This window comes from Falco cherrug, chromosome 11, assembly GCF_023634085.1.
Source record: "Falco cherrug isolate bFalChe1 chromosome 11, bFalChe1.pri, whole genome shotgun sequence".
In the NCBI taxonomy this organism is placed as follows: domain Eukaryota; kingdom Metazoa; phylum Chordata; class Aves; order Falconiformes; family Falconidae; genus Falco; species Falco cherrug.
This window is the reverse complement of record NC_073707.1, coordinates 19,597,970-19,615,560: the sequence shown is the minus strand read 5'-3', so window position 1 is coordinate 19,615,560 and position 17,591 is coordinate 19,597,970. Positions and strand designations below refer to the sequence as shown.

The 17,591-nt window shown below is 37.1% G+C and overlaps 1 protein-coding gene across 5 annotated transcripts in view; it reads right to left on the bottom strand.

Moving 5' to 3' along the window:
- The window catches only part of ATP13A3 (ATPase 13A3), a 58,753-nt gene that overhangs the window by 7,718 nt on the left and 33,444 nt on the right, over positions 1-17,591 (bottom strand). For all 5 annotated transcript variants that reach the window (XM_055723446.1, XM_055723447.1, XM_055723448.1 and 2 more), the window contains 20 exons: positions 17,156-17,287; positions 15,945-16,124; positions 12,839-12,996; positions 11,993-12,181; positions 11,010-11,071; positions 10,313-10,463; positions 9,743-9,859; positions 8,701-8,718; positions 8,460-8,613; positions 8,253-8,373; positions 6,922-7,046; positions 5,814-5,992; positions 5,229-5,351; positions 5,066-5,145; positions 4,348-4,390; positions 4,137-4,246; positions 3,190-3,286; positions 2,253-2,325; positions 1,267-1,444; positions 429-616 (listed from right to left, as the gene is read on the bottom strand). In XM_055723446.1, the coding sequence (XP_055579421.1) occupies positions 429-616; positions 1,267-1,444; positions 2,253-2,325; positions 3,190-3,286; positions 4,137-4,246; positions 4,348-4,390; positions 5,066-5,145; positions 5,229-5,351; positions 5,814-5,992; positions 6,922-7,046; positions 8,253-8,373; positions 8,460-8,613; positions 8,701-8,718; positions 9,743-9,859; positions 10,313-10,463; positions 11,010-11,071; positions 11,993-12,181; positions 12,839-12,996; positions 15,945-16,124; positions 17,156-17,287 (2,478 nt within the window). The remainder of the gene's footprint in view (positions 1-428; positions 617-1,266; positions 1,445-2,252; positions 2,326-3,189; positions 3,287-4,136; positions 4,247-4,347; positions 4,391-5,065; positions 5,146-5,228; positions 5,352-5,813; positions 5,993-6,921; positions 7,047-8,252; positions 8,374-8,459; positions 8,614-8,700; positions 8,719-9,742; positions 9,860-10,312; positions 10,464-11,009; positions 11,072-11,992; positions 12,182-12,838; positions 12,997-15,944; positions 16,125-17,155; positions 17,288-17,591) is intronic.

Sequence of the window (17,591 nt, the reverse complement as noted above, 5' to 3'; positions counted from 1 at the left end):
TTTTAATTGGACCATCTCACAATCAGTTTTAGACAGTTTTTCCATGTATCACGGGTTCGTTACCCCTTGCAATAACCTCTTTTCTCCCTCTAAAACCCTTCTAGGCAGATTTTGACGATACAAGGTGTGCTGATCGCCATACAGAGACAGACTGCCAGACTTAGCTTCTCACTGGCTCACTTGCAGAGCTGAAATGTATATATACATATACTTCTACAAACAAAGCAACTATTAGCACAAATATCTCCATACAGTTCAACACTTCCATATTTCTATCTCCGATTACCAGAGAATAACTATACTACATTCTCCTAGTAACACTACTACTGCTGAAGTGGGACAAAGGAGTTGTAAGCGAGCCATGGATAAACAAAGGCTCAGTTACTAAGAGTCTAATTTCGACCCGTATATAGTAAGAAAAGACTCACAGTTTTTGTAGCATGGTTGTCTAAAGGGCTTTCCTTTAGAAAAGACAATTGCCACTATGAGGTACTGAAAGCTGGATATAAAAAACAAAGTTGTGTTTTCATAATTTTTAATGTAATGTTCATCATGAAGAGTCTCATTCCCATGGCGCGCAGAGCTGGTGTTTGTGGCATCCAATACATTACATGCACTACAACATAAAATAACATTTAACACTGCGTTAAGGAGAAGAAGCAAACAAGGCCTACTTACTAAGAAAAGTAGCGACAGAACAAATTACTACAGTAGCAAAAAATCCTATCTTTGAAAACAGGTAGTAAGAAATGAAACTGTGTCAGGGAGGTAGCAATTTTCGTGATTTCTGAACTTTAACTTTTTATGCTTTCTGCTTATAAGTTCACTACATCAATTGTTTAGAAACTATCACTGCAGACACACATGTAAAAAAACATTGCTATCTAAAAAAAGGATTAAAACACCTCTTCTTTTTCAGAAATATGAATTTGACTTACTGGAACTCTAACAGGAAAAAACCTTTACAATATAGAAGAGTTAAAATAGATCTTAACCATTAATTAGAAATTTTGATCTCAACTGTCCCAAAGTTATGGAGTCTTCAGACCTTGCGGTGTGGCTCTGACCCAGTTTTGTATTTCAGCCATTGGGTAACTCCTATGTATTTAGTAAGCTTTTCACAAAAAAACCCAGTAGACTAACAAGCCGCCACACAGAAGCTTTATTTACAAAGTCCCCAAAGCGGGTCAGTAAAGAAGAGAGCAGTTACTGTCTGTAGCTTCCCAGTCATTACTGGGTCCTGCATGGAGCCACTGAAACACTTACTCAGATTCCATTGTCCAAGGCTCATACCAGGACTGCTGTTTCACCCAAAAAAACCCAAAGGTTTGGAAAGCAAGGCAGATGACGATCTGAGACAAAACGGAACACAGAAGTGGACCTGAGATAAGACCTGATGGAGGCCTTCGCGCAACAAGCTCCTTCCAAGCAGGGTTCAGACTCACTGGAAAGAGAAAGAAAAACAAATGACACATTACATCATTATGGTTTTCGAGAGTTACCCTGTTCACATTCTGCAGAATTAGAATGGCTTGCTCATGACAACACTTTAAAAATTAGTCCAGAATTGCAAGTGTGAAACCACCTTGAAAAGATTATACTGCACTAGAAGAATGCCACAGTGCCTTCCACAGGCTGGTCACCCCCAGCAGCAGCACAGGACAGCAGGGGACAATAATAGAAGCCATGAGACTTGAGGAATTAGTAGTGTCTGGCCAAATTCCCTTTGTCTGGCACAAGGGCTTACAGCTCGTCTCCTCAGTTTTGGTCTGCCACTGCTCCAAAGCAGCAGCTTCTACTAAACTTGAAAATGGAATTCTGTGGAATCAAGTACTTCACTAGGTAATAGTTTCAGAGTATAACATTTTCTGGACAGAAATTCAACTAAAAATGCAAGAAATCAAAACACTTGAGAAAGATGATACTGGAACAACTCCCGTTTTGATTCCAAAAACAGTTTCCTTGTGTCAGTACAGATTTACCACTTCCTGTACCGTGAAGAACTAGTTTTCTATGATCACGCCCACAACCTGCTTTTTGTATGAGGGCATTTCACAGGCTTCAGATGAATCTATCTCGGTACACAGTGTTTGGTTTTTTTAATGCATATACTGTAGTAGGTGTAACATCCCAACTGTATGTCACAGTGCTTAGCTTACTCCAAAGAGCACCTAATAAGGTGTTAAACAAAAACTGACCAAACAAAAACTGCTTCATAGAAGCCAGCAGTAGTAATTCAACACAATACTTACTAGTGAAGACAACCACCAAAATGATTGCCAAATCAATGAAGAGAAACTGGAAATCTCCCAAATTGCTCAGGATCTAGACAAAAAACACACTTGAAACATTGGTAATCTCTTCATACCAAGAAACGTCTTACAGTGACACTCCTATGGCATTAATTCTTTAATTATCACCCTGTAAACAAGACAGTCTCTTGGCAAACTGTGTTCCTTTATCTGCAGGGGTCTTGACTACTCTACAATTCACAGGTCCAATTCCTGAAGTATCAAGGTATGAAACCACTTCAGTTTCAAGATGCATAAGCTATTTGTAATTGAAATTTGTTTGTAATCAAACTTACATTACTGAATCTTACAAACCAATGAAATAATAGCTTAGGCCCACAGTTCTCTAAACACCATAGCTTTACTATGTAGTCATACAGAAATGCCAAGGTCCTTTAGTACTTTCCATGATTAACTCTGAATGCAAATTAAAAAAGACAGGATTTCTACCACATGCCATATTGCAAATCCAATCATATTAATAGGAAACACCTCACTTGGCTTTCTTTTTTTTTCTCCCTCCTAACTCAGTACTTGCAAGCTGCTCTCTTTCAATCCTTACATAAAAGGAATGCATTGCCCTTTAAATACAGTTAGGCTATTTTTAAATGCTGATGTTTTTTAAACAATTGAAAACTGTATTTCTGTTCCATTGATATGCTTTTTTGGACTTCACACTGTAGAGACTTTCTATCCATAGGCATTAGTTATTGCCTCTTTAAAAATCGATACTCCCATGTTTTTCATACAGTTAATATTAAAAAAAAAAAATTGAAAGAATACTCACAATACTTTTAGTCCAAAGACACTTTTTAGAATGCAGGTGTTGCATACCCAAAAAAGACTTGGAACAATTTATATTCAATATCTATCCATTTTCAAATCTCAGGATACTTACAGAATATAGCAGAGTAACACTGATGTACTGGATAATGCTGTATAATGCCATGAACTTAAATACACAGAAGGAAGTTATTAAAGCAGCACGGCCTTCCCTGTTAAAACAAATGCAAGCATGTAACTGGAAAGCTTCCTGTGCAAGCAGTTAAATTCTGCTTAGCAAAATGTTAGCTGCAATTAAACACATCACCAAAGCCTTCGAGGGACATTAGGCTGAAGAAATACAGAGAGAAAGGGGTTGCAACGGTACACTGTCAAGTACATCAGAGTCGTGAGCATGCCTTCTGAACTGAGCTGCCACCAGACTTCAGTGTTCTTTGGACTTTATGTGGTTTTCCAAGGAAGGTTTTAAAATGCAGGTCTGCTTGAAAAAGCATCGATGAAGCACTAGTTTACTACACAGATTGAACAAACATGCAGTCAGCCACAGAGCTGCTGACTTCAGAAATGTTTCCAATTACGCATTACCTCATTAGTTCCACACAGACTTAACTAGATTCTTCTCTGGCTGACCTTTATCCAAAATTACTACCCAACTTCCAATTCTATAAGCAAAAATTGGTCAAACCCTATTTAGAAAATTTGTTTTCTACTCTGTACGCTGCTGAGCAGTTATCTGGAGAGTTTTACTGCTTCCAATTACACACAGCCTTTATGGAAACTAGTAGAGTCACAAAGACATCAAATTAAATATGAACATGTAGAAGCTTGCTCACACTCTAAAAAAATTAACTTTACATGGACAAAAGGGTTTGTAACAAAATACTACATCATTCTATGGCAAGACTTTGCTCAAAGTACCTTCATTAAAGAAGCAGAACTACTAAAAATGTACGGCTTGTTCTTTAGTTCAAACTGGCCTCCTACAGCATCAAACATATACTAGTATAGGGTAGGCAAAAGGAGTTACACAGATGCAGTTAAGTTCACAGTGAGTGGCATTACCTGATCAGCTTTGGCACACAGGAAATACTAGGTGTCCTGGAAGTGAACGGTGATGCCACAGAAGCCTCAAGTTCAGACAAAGATATACCACCATGTGCCCTCTTCAGTGCCTGCCAGTTAATGTTGAAATAGAAAGAGCGCATTTTAAAACCTGCTTTCAGCTGTAAAACATAACTGAACAGTTTTGTATGGAAAATAAAAATATACTTACGCCACAGTCATTTGCTCCATCTCCACACATGCCCACATAGTAACTATAAAAACCAAACAGATGTCAGCATTCTGAACCATTCCCTAACCATAGTCTGTTTAGCTTATTTCATTAAATACTTCTACATTATTTGACTTATTCAGGGTTTGCATAGTAATGAGTGACTGTTAATGCTAAAAGCAATTACTGTTGCCACTATACATACAAGGAAGTGGACAGAAAAGTAACATGACTTGGCCAGGTCAGCCAAACCAATCATGTTTATCAGCCCTCTATCATTCCAAGATGGTCTAAAGCGTCTTTGCTTTAGGCAGACAGACTTTTGTCTGTCTTGCATAGCTACAAGGCCTGACACCATACAGTAGTATACTGACCATGTATGAACAGAAGTCACCCAGTTAATAGTACTTCTGTAATATACAAAAGACATTTGGTGCATTTGTTTATTAAGCCAAGCAACCAGATTTATAAAACATGTTAGTCAGTTTAGTTATTCATTATTTATAACTTCATGAAAAGTCTGAAACTTTTACAACTAGCCAGCAGATGGTACTACTCTCATTCCTGCTCAGCTAACAGGCTGATTTACCAACTCGGGGATGTTACATTAGCCCAGCCTTTTCATCTGGTAAAACAGCTAACAGCATACACAATTTTTTCTTCCTATTGCACCACTCAGTCAACCCTCCCGGCTTTCTATGCTTAAGCAAATACTTACTCTACATTTTGTAAAGCTTCCACCAACTGAGTTTTCTGATCAGGCGCCATGCGAGCAAACACAGTGCCATGTAACACAAGCTGGAAGACAGAAGATCTCTTAATGCTCACAGGGCAAAGTCTGTTCACCATCAAAAGTGCCCATACTCAAGTAAAATGCTCACCTTGGGTACCAGGTCCTGAAAATGCTCCAGAATCACTGCAAATGACTTTCCATTCATTGCAAAATGGTATTTGGTCATCTGGAGATCCTCAAGGCTTTCATGGACCAATTTAACTGGAATATCCTATCAAAAGCAGTTTAACACTCTAGCTGTAATGTATTTACACAGATACCTTGTAATTTCAAGCTAATACTCAGAGGAGTAATCCCACAGATCTCACAGTAGAGGAGGTTTCTAAGAATGTTACTTGAAAAAAACCTCATACAATGAAAACACTATTAAGAAAATACAGTTTAATGTTTCAACTGCAAGCAGCTAGAGCAGTCTTAAGAGATTGAAATGTGGGGGAAAAAACCCTGCCTCCTGCACCACTAACATGTCAAATGTTGTATCACAGTTGAAAGACTATCTCCCCCAGCTGTTTTACTACTCTGGTGTTTTAAGATCTGAAAGTTAACAAGTACATCAATTCTGATTTGACATTTAACAGCAGATTTTCTATTTAATGGAATAAGATAAAAAGAAAGAAACTCAACAGTAAAACTAACTGCTTACACTTTAAGAACATAATAATGTTTGTATTACCTCTGAGTTTATGGCTGGTGATGAACTAGTGCATTTTGCAAGGGTATCTGCATAATGCCAGTTGATCCTGGCAGCCTGTCCATCCTTTGGAGGTAGTGCTTCAGCAATAATGACCTTATCCTGAGGTAGAATCATTCCACAGTCTCTGGCCACAGAGATAGCAGTTAACATGTTATCCCCTGTTAAACAATTGCATTTAAAAAGGTTTCAGTTAGAAAAGGATCAATAGTGTATACTGATACTCCATGTAAGACAAAACCAACAAAGCCAGTTTGAAACTAGGACTGCCTAACATACCAGTAACAACCTTGGGGCAAGCCAAGCCTACAGACAAAATTCAAAGCCTAGCCCATTAAACACCTCCTCGGCACTAACATCACTAGAAACTCCATATGCTTCTTCCAGCCATAAAGATCTAGATTCTTATTGACCAGATCTTAGTATATATTGAAAATCAGGCAGAAAACATGCAGCCATTTATAATACCGCTTTTTAAACATGGTCACAGAACATGCAAACACTAAGTTGTATTGCAAACCTATCAAAACATTATTCCAAAGTTGCAATAACTGATTTAAAAAGCAAGCACACATATTGCATGGAAAACACTGAGCATAGATACGTCCCTGTAAGCAGGCTAGCTAAGCCATTCTTACCACCCTCCCCTAAAAAAAAAAAAATAAAAAATTACTTATAATTCAAAATGGTAGGGACCCTCAGGAGGTCACCTAGTCCAATCTCCTGCTCAAAGCAGGATCAGGCATAATATTAGACCAGGACCTTGATCTAGTTTGACCTGGAAGACCTCTTAGGTTTTTCAGCCTTCAATTCAGTATAAAGTAACCTGTGCATGGAATCGGGGAGAGGAAGCTATGAAGTAGAGTTAAGCCCTATACTGGTTTCTGATCTCTGACTTACCAAACCAACTTTTATCCAAGAAAGAGATTGGTGTCTGCATATTCTCACAATAGTTTCTAAACTTCCCTCTCGCTATAAATACAGTGTAATCCCAGCCTACTGACACTAAAAATTGACTTCATACACTGTAATTAAAGACCAAAAAGAGATGGATTTTTATTTTTTTGAGTATGAATGTTTAGATGCCAACCTGTAACCATGACGGTGCGAATGTTGGCTTTATGCAAATCTTCAAGTACAGCAGGGGTTTCTTGCTTCAGCTTGTTTTGCATTATAATTAACCCCATAAAATCCATGTTGCTTTCAATAGCATCTCTGTAGAAAAGGAGGCAAGGAAGAGAACACTGGAAGAATTAGAATTATTAGATGTAGCTTAAAAAGCCTGATTTTCTGTTTATCAAAGGGAGATGTTTATTTTTAACCACAAAAAGTAAAGGATTTGCTTTATAAAAAAGGACCCAAGATTATATATAATAATTTATACTTATTTCCCTTCTTTTAATTGAACACCAGTATAACAAAATGTTTCCGCTCAAGCACAATTTTTAGTTTTTTCCACAAGAACGCTTTCTAAAAGAAATCACATTCTCAAAAAGCTTACAGCTAGGAAAATATGCTCTAAAGCTAACTGCATTCACAGCCAAATTTTAAGATTTGTTCAGAATGCACATCTTCAGTTTCCAAATTAGCTAATACTTAACATACAAGTACCAAGTTGTGTTAACCAAGGCTAGCAAGATTAACAGACATTAGCCAATTAAATAAAGCAACTAATTAATTTTGGTTTACATGAAAGTCAGCGTATTTACAGGTCTTGAGTATTTTACTGCTACTGTAGATTTTTACACTTGAAATTGGAAAACCCATTACTCTTTGTACTGCTTTGCAAAAAGTTCATCTTGTACACAGAGCTGATACAAAAGAAGAGTCAAAACTGGCATTTTCATAGCGATGCTACACTTTCAAACACAATGGAAAAGATAGCATTATCTATAAAACTAGGACCAGCTGAAAAACAATTAACAGGAAATACTACTCTTTAAAGGAAGAAACCTTTCTGCCTTCCAAACCTTTCTGACAAGCTTTGCAATGAGAAAATGGACATGCTATCTATAGCAGATGAAGAAACTATATCAAACATGCACAGGAGACTTTCCACTGTGGGCTAATATCTTTAATAGACACAGATGATAGAAGTATGTTCAAATACCAAAGAAATCAAATGAGGTTTCCTGCCACATTAGCATAAAATAAACACCATAAGAAATTAATATTGTAGTTCATTTCAAGCTTAAAGATGTTCCTCATAATTCACATTATTGCAGAAAAACTTATGTATCTTACATTTCTTTGTATTGTCCAGGGTACAAATAAAGAATGCACAGAACTACATATGTCAAGAGAGAAGAAAGCTAAAGAAGAGTAGTAACTGATTAAAACAAAAATAAACATTGCATAATTAATTGAAAGCATGCTCCTTTTAAAGCTTGTTACTCATTAAAAAAGTGAAGTCACTCTTACCTATTAATAGTCTGGACTTTGTGCCATGTAAGCTTAGACTCCAGTTTTCTGTGAGCAAGAGCGATAACTCGGAAGCCCTGCTTAGTGTATTCTTCCAGGACACACTCAAAGTCAACAGGAACTTTAAAGAGGTCAAGTTTAGAGTTATTAAAATTATTCAGATTACAGGTGAGCTACACAATAAATAAGAATAGTTTGTTCCTTTACCTGTTTCCTGCTTACACAAGCTGGCAATCACTTCAGGGGCACCTTTCATATAAGCATCCATTCTCTTCTCCCCTAGAACTCTCGCTATTACACACATACGTTGCAGAACTGAAGAAAATGGAAACTGGCGCACAATTCCAATTTCATAACTGGTCTGTGTCATACAGGAAGGAAGAAAAGGGTTACACCTATATACATTCTAAGAAAACAGGTACATGCTTAATTGAAAAAGCATACATACCGGAAGCTCAAACAGCTCCTAAAAAAAAGAAAAAAAAAATAATACATTTACTGTAAATATTCATTTTTAAGTATTTTTCAGCTACAAACTATTTAAACATAAATCAGTAAATTAATCTACACAGCACTCAATATAAATTCACATTGTATTTGCAATGGATTTCATAAAAGCTGAATACAAATATACTGCATCTGTTTAGTATCCTTTACTTTCAGTGAGAGACAGTAGAACTTCAGAGCTTGATTCCTCGATTAGAATTTGCAAGACCTTTCAGTCCAACCTGTGTCTGTTTAGCTATGTAAATGATTAAAGTGCTATGGTATTTGAGAATAAGGCCATGATTATTAAGTACGTATTTTTTAAAAAGTCATGTAATAAGTTTCGAGAATGTTCACGTGTCAAGCTAACTACACAGTAATTACTGCTGTGCATTACATGGAGTTCTGAACAAAAAAAGACACTTCTATCTACTACAGAATAAGAGACATACAGAGGAACAAGCTTGCTATACCCTCCCACTACACTGATCTGGATAGTCTGGTTTTACAGTCACATGCTTAAATATTCCCTCCTGAAGTATTAAAAAATGCTTCAAAATGCAGACAGAAGAAAATGTTAAATCTGCCAAGTACATTTTGGTTTTAACTTGGCACTTAAAGCACACATCTCTAAGGTACAATGGTGGCAAGAATTCCATGCCATGCAGTGACATTAGCACACCTAAGCACTTCATTACCACAGTAAGAATTGGGTAATGACAATTGGGTAATATTAAAATGTGTAAGCTCAAAAAGCATTACAGCACTTCATAACCAGTCCATAAGGGTAAAGCTGACAATCAGTCTGCTCACCTTTAAAGTGGCATATACTGAATCACTACCTTCAACAACAGTTTAAACATGTTTTCCCTCTTTGCCATCACAAACCACACAGGTTTGATCCTGTTTGAATTATATCAGCTAGAACCACAGCATACGGCAAAATGTGTGTGTTTAATACGAAGGACTACTTTAACTCAAATAATTGGTTTGAATTTTTATACCATTTCTTGATTTGTTGCTTGCTTAGATTCTGGGAGAAGTTGTTTTGAAGGTCGAACCACTGTCGGCATAATTCGATTATGAAGGGCTGTTTCTTCTTCAGTTGCTTCTTCTAAAATCTGTATTAAAAATAAGCAACTAATTTATACTTTCATTAACTTTGATCTTCTCATAATGTAATTTTCAGAAAATAAACAGGCTTGGAAGTCAGCCCAAAGTGCAATGATCTTTCTGAACAGGATTTCCTGTGAGAATTAAATGTCTTAATTTAGCAATTAACTTAAGATCCACTTCACTATTTTACACATTTATTCTATGCATTGACACTTTGCAACACGCATCAGAAAGACGTAAATTAGCTCTTCAGATCCCTTCAGTTCTATAAACTGTTGCACTGAACACATTTTAGGAACATTTTCATATTAAGACTTCCTTTGACACACAGGCGTTATCAAAAGCCCACCGTTTTACAGTTACAGCGTATAATAGCTTATCTTGCACGTAACAGTGTAGGAAATCTCAAATTACCGACCTTAAAAACGTTGCACCTCTTGAAACAAGCACACACTTACCCATCCTATCGCTTCAAACATCTTCAAATCAAGCGGATCCCCCGAAAGTACCCCTTCAATTTTTGTAAGGGAATGACAAGTTGCCATGCAAGCAACAAACTCAGACTTCAGCAAGCTCTCACTGCAAGCCCTCTCTTCCGGCAAAAGGAAACTAAAACAATGAAGTAATAATATACTTAGCACTATAATTATTTATTATGAGCCAATTCAAAAGGTTTGTTTAGATTAGCAGAAGAAAATTGACTGCACAAGTCTCTTCACTTGTATTTTCACACATCACAGCAAATAGACTAAGACTCTGGGCTGGAATCTTCAGAAACAGTCACAACTTCCGTCTCCTTCAAAAACTGTGTTAATTCACTATATAAGGAATCAAACTAGACAGAGTCCTCTTGTCACTTTGTACTTTAGCAGCCCCAAAAGTCATCACTTAGGATTAAGGAAACATGCTGTACTTCAGCATTTCTGCAGTGTGAACCTAATGAGGTCTCAGGCTTTACAAATTAAATTCCACCTCAGCTGTGTAAGAGTTATGACTTTCATTACACCTAAACCATATTTTCAGTTGCATTCTTACAGCTCATTACAGAAATGCAAACATACATGAGCTCACATTGAATTTTCTACTCTATTCTGCTGAAGCTGTTAAAGCATAACTAAGTATTATATTTTCTATCAGCCCTGAGCTTTTCCTTACCGAGCATTTTCCACCCGTTGAATTCCCCAAAGATCCAAGCCATCCTCAGTAAGTGTGCCAGTCTGCAAAATAAACCAAGGGGCATGGCAAGAAGAAAAAGCTTTCAGAAACTAGTTATCCTGAGACACAGCAAAAATTAACAGTTAATTAACCAAATTACACCTGAACAATACACTTTTTTTTGTTTTCATCTAAAAATCAAGACTTCAGGACAGGAAATAGAGTATCTACCTTGCTTTTTGCTAGTAATAAGTTCCAACTCTGTTAAATAACTTAAACCATTCAAAGCAGTCATGCCTCTCCTTGGAGACAGGAGAAATGAAACAGACCCTTAAATTCCAAGGATGACAGCTCAACATCTCTATGTTCAGGAGTTGGGAGCAACAGAAAAGAGGTACCAAACCCTTAGTACTACTTTCTTACATAGCTAAAACTGAAATATATTTATAAGGATAGCCACAAATTTTGTGGAGGTACTTAAGATTTCAGATAGAAATCTAAGGAGGAAAATAAATTTTATTTAAGAATTAGATACAAGCAAACGATTCTGGCTAGTGGCATTACTGTCTTCCACTAATGTCCCTGTTAAGGAATAACAACAAAATATGCTGGTTTGGCTTTTCATTGAAATAAATGAAAATGAGAAACAAGTCTGACCTCACACTTCAATCTTCCACAAGCCTGGGTACTAAATAAAACTCTTAACAGACCCCAATTCTCACCTTCAGGGGTGCCAATAGTAAGTTAGTACTTTAGAGTCTTGAGACGATAAAACAGCTCTGTATTTTAACAACTTTTTAGAACAGACAGAATTAAGTGCATTACAGGTAGTAAACACTGAATACTTGGAAGCTAACCGGACATAAATTATCTAATTTATACAAAAGCAATGAATTTTCCTGTAGCTGCCAGTCTGTGTGAATTCCCACATATAATGCAACACCACTCCATGTGGCAACACAAAGTTTCAAAATTCACCTAACCTTATCAAAACACACAAGATTGAGCTGGCCACAAATATTTATCCTTTGTGGGCTGATGCAGAAGATACCAATTTTTTTCAACCTTCTTTGTGCATAAACGATGCCAGCAGTCATGGCAGCAGGGAGCGCTGGAGGCACTGTGATAGTGATAATGTCAAGAGACTCAATGATGATGGTATGAGCCGGAACCTGCAATAAAGATCAGAGCTAATGAACAAGAACTCACTACTTAAGGATTCACTATCCCACTCAAACGTGTAACCATAAGCAAAATCCACACATTGCTTTCTCCAGTACAGCATGTTCTGGATTGCCCAGAAACCTAGCATAATCTTCACCCACCATCAGCAACCACAATAATCCAGTCCTAAATTATCCACCACCCATAACTTCAAGTTTTCACTATTTCCCCTGCAAATGCATTACTTCAACACAGTTACTGAATAACGCAAAATTTTTTGAGAGAAAAAAAACTACCATTAATCAGTTATCAATTTCTTGGTAAGGATTTTTTTGCCTGCAGCATGCTTTAGATGTGCTGTTATCCTATTTCTTCCAACTAGGTATCAGTCAGATGGTAATCTTAGATATAATAAAGATAAAAGTCTAATAACTGGGTCAGTAGAAATTGAGATAAACTCAAATTTCACCGTAGTATATTCAAATTCCACTCCTCTGCTGAATTTTGTTCTCGGCAAGTTTGCCTTTCTCATTCCGTTGACATAAAATAAAGCAAAGACATTTTCACTTAAATACGAATTGTTTCTTATCATCTGAAGTGTGTTGGAAATTGCGACCAACAGTTTTCTAAAATATGGCAGTTGTGGACCAGAAATGAAAACATACCTCATTTAAGATGCTATTGACAACCGTGTAAAGAAACCCAATGCCTGCCACCACCACCAGAGACAGGAGAAACAAATAGGCATCTCTGTAGAGTTTAAAATCAGTTGGCTTGGGATATAGTATGGAACGAACAAGCTGTCCTTTAGCAGTACTAAAGCCTAGAAATCAAAAGGAGTAAGTTATTAAAAGTATAAACAAGAGCAAAGCTATCCAAATATATTTAAAACCTCAATGAAACCCTTAAGCTACTCATTTCATTAAGACTCTCAATACACAGTAACAGATGTTTTGCAATACTGTAATTAAGGTGCTTCAAAAATGTATATGCACATCAGACTAAGCACTTCTCTCCCACGGCAAGGACATGCAGCTGATGCAAACGAACCTTTCTTCTACAGCAGCACTAAATCCTCAAATGATTTGGCCTGGAAGAGTTTGTTGTATTACATTTTGTCCCTCAAAGTGCAGAGCGAGTGGGTATGTTCATTAGTTGTCTAGTTAAGCCAGTCCTTGCAAAAAGCAAATGAATTATTCAGAGTCCAACCATAAGTACTCAAACAGCAAGCCTCTGTAAACTCCCTTGACAGCCAGAAAGGAAAAGGCAGGAAAAAACTGCAGTGCACAGTCACGTTTTGGAGAAACCTACCTCTTGATTGCATTTTGACACCTAAACTAGGAGACTAGACTTTATATAGAGTCTTAAGAGTCAAACAACCCTGAGATCCTCCTTGAACCTTTGCCTCAGTATGTGAAGACGCCAACACAAATTTTGTGTGTCCAAAACATTTGGTATCTGCTTAGACTTCAGCGTCTATTACTACAACCTCAATATCAGTGTCAGGTCTGCTGGCATTAGTCACAGCTCCTTAACAGCTTCTCCGTCTGCAAGCCATCACAGCAAAGGTTAAGCTTTCCACACCGATATCTGGCATTCAGGATTCTACCAGAATGAAGAAGCTATTGCATCAGCCTTCAAGAGGCTAAGTTCGTCACAAGTGGAACAAGGCGTGAAGCCTCCAGGCTTTGATTTTGCTACTGCAGAATACAAACCATGAGCCTGTTCAGAGAAGCTCAGCGTGTCAGTATGTACTCAAGTATTTAGCCATGAATCCTTTGTAATTCTACACAGCAGTCAAAAAAAAAAATATATCAGAACTAATTTAGTTTTGTTTTCGTTTTTAATGGTTTTGCAGAATGTTCTGTGCCACATAGGCTAGAACACAGCAGGGTAAAACAATAAATTAAAACCTCATGTGGTGTCTTGAGAGAACACACTGGACAGATAGCTCTAGTGCACGCTTCTGTTTGCTAAAAAAAAAAAAAAATAAATTACCAGTTTGGAATTCTTTAGAATTACAATAGGAGCCACAATGACAGACACATTAACATATCTATGAACTGAGTTTCAGGAGGAGAAAAAAAACAACCAACAAAAAACCAACAAAAAATAATTTAGTTCATCAGTATTTTATGTGTGTTTCAGCTGTAACATCAAACATTTCATGTTAAAGGCTTGTTACACTGTCACGTTAAACTGTCAATACAGTCCCAGCAGATCAATCTCATATCATGATATATAACAAGATTAAGACTACATGTCTTTGCACACAACCATATGGAGTTCTGCTCTCTTAGAATTCTTTTAAGGACTAAATTCTCTAGTACCTTCAATTTTGTGGTATCCCCCTCCCTTAGACGGAGGGATTTTTACTTATCTCACTAGAAACAAATTAATTCTTGCTATCAAACACCTTAGGAGCAGGAAGCTACAAGTGCTGTGACATCTAACCAGCTCTGTGGAGTGGGAAATTCCCTACTTGTCTAAAAGATGTCCCTGTAAACCAAACAGGAGAACACAGAGGATTTTGTATCCTTTTGCTCCTCTCTCTACATATAGTCATAGCAGACAAGAGTACTTGCCCATACATAAAATCTGAACAAAGTCCACAAAGCCAAATTCATCCTGTTTACAACATAGGAGCTAACTGCCCTGTCATGGGCAAAGAGCAAATTAGAAAAGTACTTCAGATGGCAGGGCAGTAAGGCTCAGTGTGTTGGAAGCAATTACAATTCTCCTTGTCAAATTTCAAGACCATGGTTTCAGATTTTTAAAAAAGCATTATTCTTCCCACAGAGCAGAAGTAGCAAGTCTTCAGCAGTTCATTTCTGTTGCTGTTCTGAACCATCTATCTGTATATACACATCAGGCTGGGCACAAACTTTCTTATTTAAGAAACAGAAGTTGAGATGGATATTATTAAAGGGGAGATCTGTTCAAGGGAAGAGAAATATTTTTCTTTGGGGAAAAAAAAAAAACAACTAGAAAGACATTTAATGAATTTAACAAAAAAACCCCAGAACGTTACTGCTAAAACAGACTAATAGAAGGTGATGACATTAGAGAAAGAGGCTGCTGATTAGGATGAAGTTACTTGCTGGAAAGCTTGCTTTAAGCAGTATTCTAGTCAATGTAGTCAAATTTATTCTAACAAATTTTATTACAGCCTGGATTATAGCTTACATTCACCTATTTTGTGGTGGTTTTCTTAAGATCATTTTTGTAAAGCAGTATCCCGCAACTACACTCGTCTGTTTTTAATAAAACATCTGTATTATCTAAAACCACACCTTTAACACGTAAGTAAGGACTGCTGTAGAAAGGGCTACATCAAACACATTTTTTAAGCAAATGTTATGTGCTTTGACAAAACTATGGGCAAGAGAAAAGACATTGCCAATGACTCCACTAAAATAACCCACTCCCCACTACTCCCCTACAATCCAACGGTATGCCAAACCTTTCAGAGAGGCATATATAGATTAACCAACACACAGCAGAAGACATCTAAAGGATCTGAAAATGCATTCAGATTAAGTTTTAAATTGATGCTAAAGACTGACCCATTTTCTTGCTTGCCAATTGATACTCTCCAGGCCACTATCTAGTCCTATTACTGGTTTAAAGACATTTATCAAATTCTTTGGGTTGTACTCATTTATCCAAGTTTAGCAACACTCAACACAATACTCCAAAGTATCAGTTGACATACACCTACAGAAGCGAGCAGCATGTTAACAAGCAACACACTTAACAGTTGTATGATACCTGTTCTTACTACTAGAGCTTTGACCAATTCTCCAGTATAAAAACGGGTTTGAATGACATTGGTTCCACAGAACAAAGTATGTCGTTTATGCACTTCTGGGCTGTATATTTCATCTCCCATTGCTTTCGGATATTCTGAAGGATTTGGTAGATTAATCTTTGTGACAGGAACACTTTCACCTTAAATGGAAAAAGAGTATCTAAACAAGATCAAATAAGAACAGACATTTTCTCCTTCACAGCTTCAAACAGAACAATATAAACTCACTTGATCAGCACAAAGGCAGACTTATGGAAGAAGTCATCTTCCTTTCAGTACGTTATTAGGTAGACGCACCTAATTAGCCTCAGCTCACCAGATTTCTTATCCAAATCTTATTTAACTCTATTCTTTATTCACCAATACAGCTTTTGTGCCTCTTACTTCAAATCACATTGATGTAAAATAGAGTTCATTAAAGAAAACAGGACAAGCTTCCTTCTGCTGCAAGGCATCACCATCACCTGATCCTTACTCAGAAAAACTAGAAGCTGAAGAATATTATTCTCAGCTCCTTTGGTGGCTGAGTACACTCAAGCTAGGGCTGCAATCGATCTTTATCAGTTGCTAACAGCAGCAAGAAGCTCAAGCACATTCAAAGAATTGAACATGATAAAACACACATTCTTTGAACTACAATTTTCTAAATGCTGCCAGTTTGGACAGATTGTCCTAGGAATAACAAAAACTCCATCCTGTTCAGTGAAGCTGTCCTTCAAATACATCAGGTCCCTAGTTTCAGAGTATGCAGGCACAACTTGAGATAATTTCTGTTTTTAAATACAGCAGAACACTCCACTCACTACCTTCATTCTTGGAAACAGCTAAAAAGCTTAGGGAAAAGCTTTCTGAAGAAACACACTGCAGAACTCAATTTGCACTGAGAACACCAAGTCAAGAGGCAGGAAGACAAACTGTCAAGAAGAAAGCTTTTCAGCAAGAAACCATCACTCATTTTTGGAGTTGCCTAAGCAGTACCAGGTAGCTGTTGCAGATAAATAAAACACAAGTACTTAAGTATGTACTTAGAAGTATCTGTAATTGCAAGAACATCCACATTTCAAGCAAAATAAGCATATCCACTTCTGCTAGAATGTACTGCAAGTCAAGCATGCACACAGCTACAAACCGGTATGTTTAGCCACGCAATACTGTATCAAGTTTACTTTACCTGTTAACATACTTTCATTTACAATGCAAGTACCACTAAGAAGTACTGCATCACAGGGCATAATTGTCCCATTAGATGGAATCAACATGGTATCTCCAGGCACAAGGTCAGTGGAAAGGATTTCTTCTGTTTCTGAGTGTTAAAACACAAACAAGTTTACCTGCAAATAGCCACCATCTACAAAACCTGATAAAAATCCTCATGAGCAAAGACCCAGGTGGTGACAATTACAATTATACTCCATTTTATTAATGGCATTATGAAAAGTTTTCTAAAAGATACAGAAAAAGTCATTGATAAGCCCAATTCCATCACAGATTAAACTCTAGAGCACATGGCTATAGTTCATAATAATAAATTGATCAGGCTTGTACAAAAGATAATAACAATTAACTACAGTATGACTTCGGCATAAAGACACGAGTCCAATACAAAC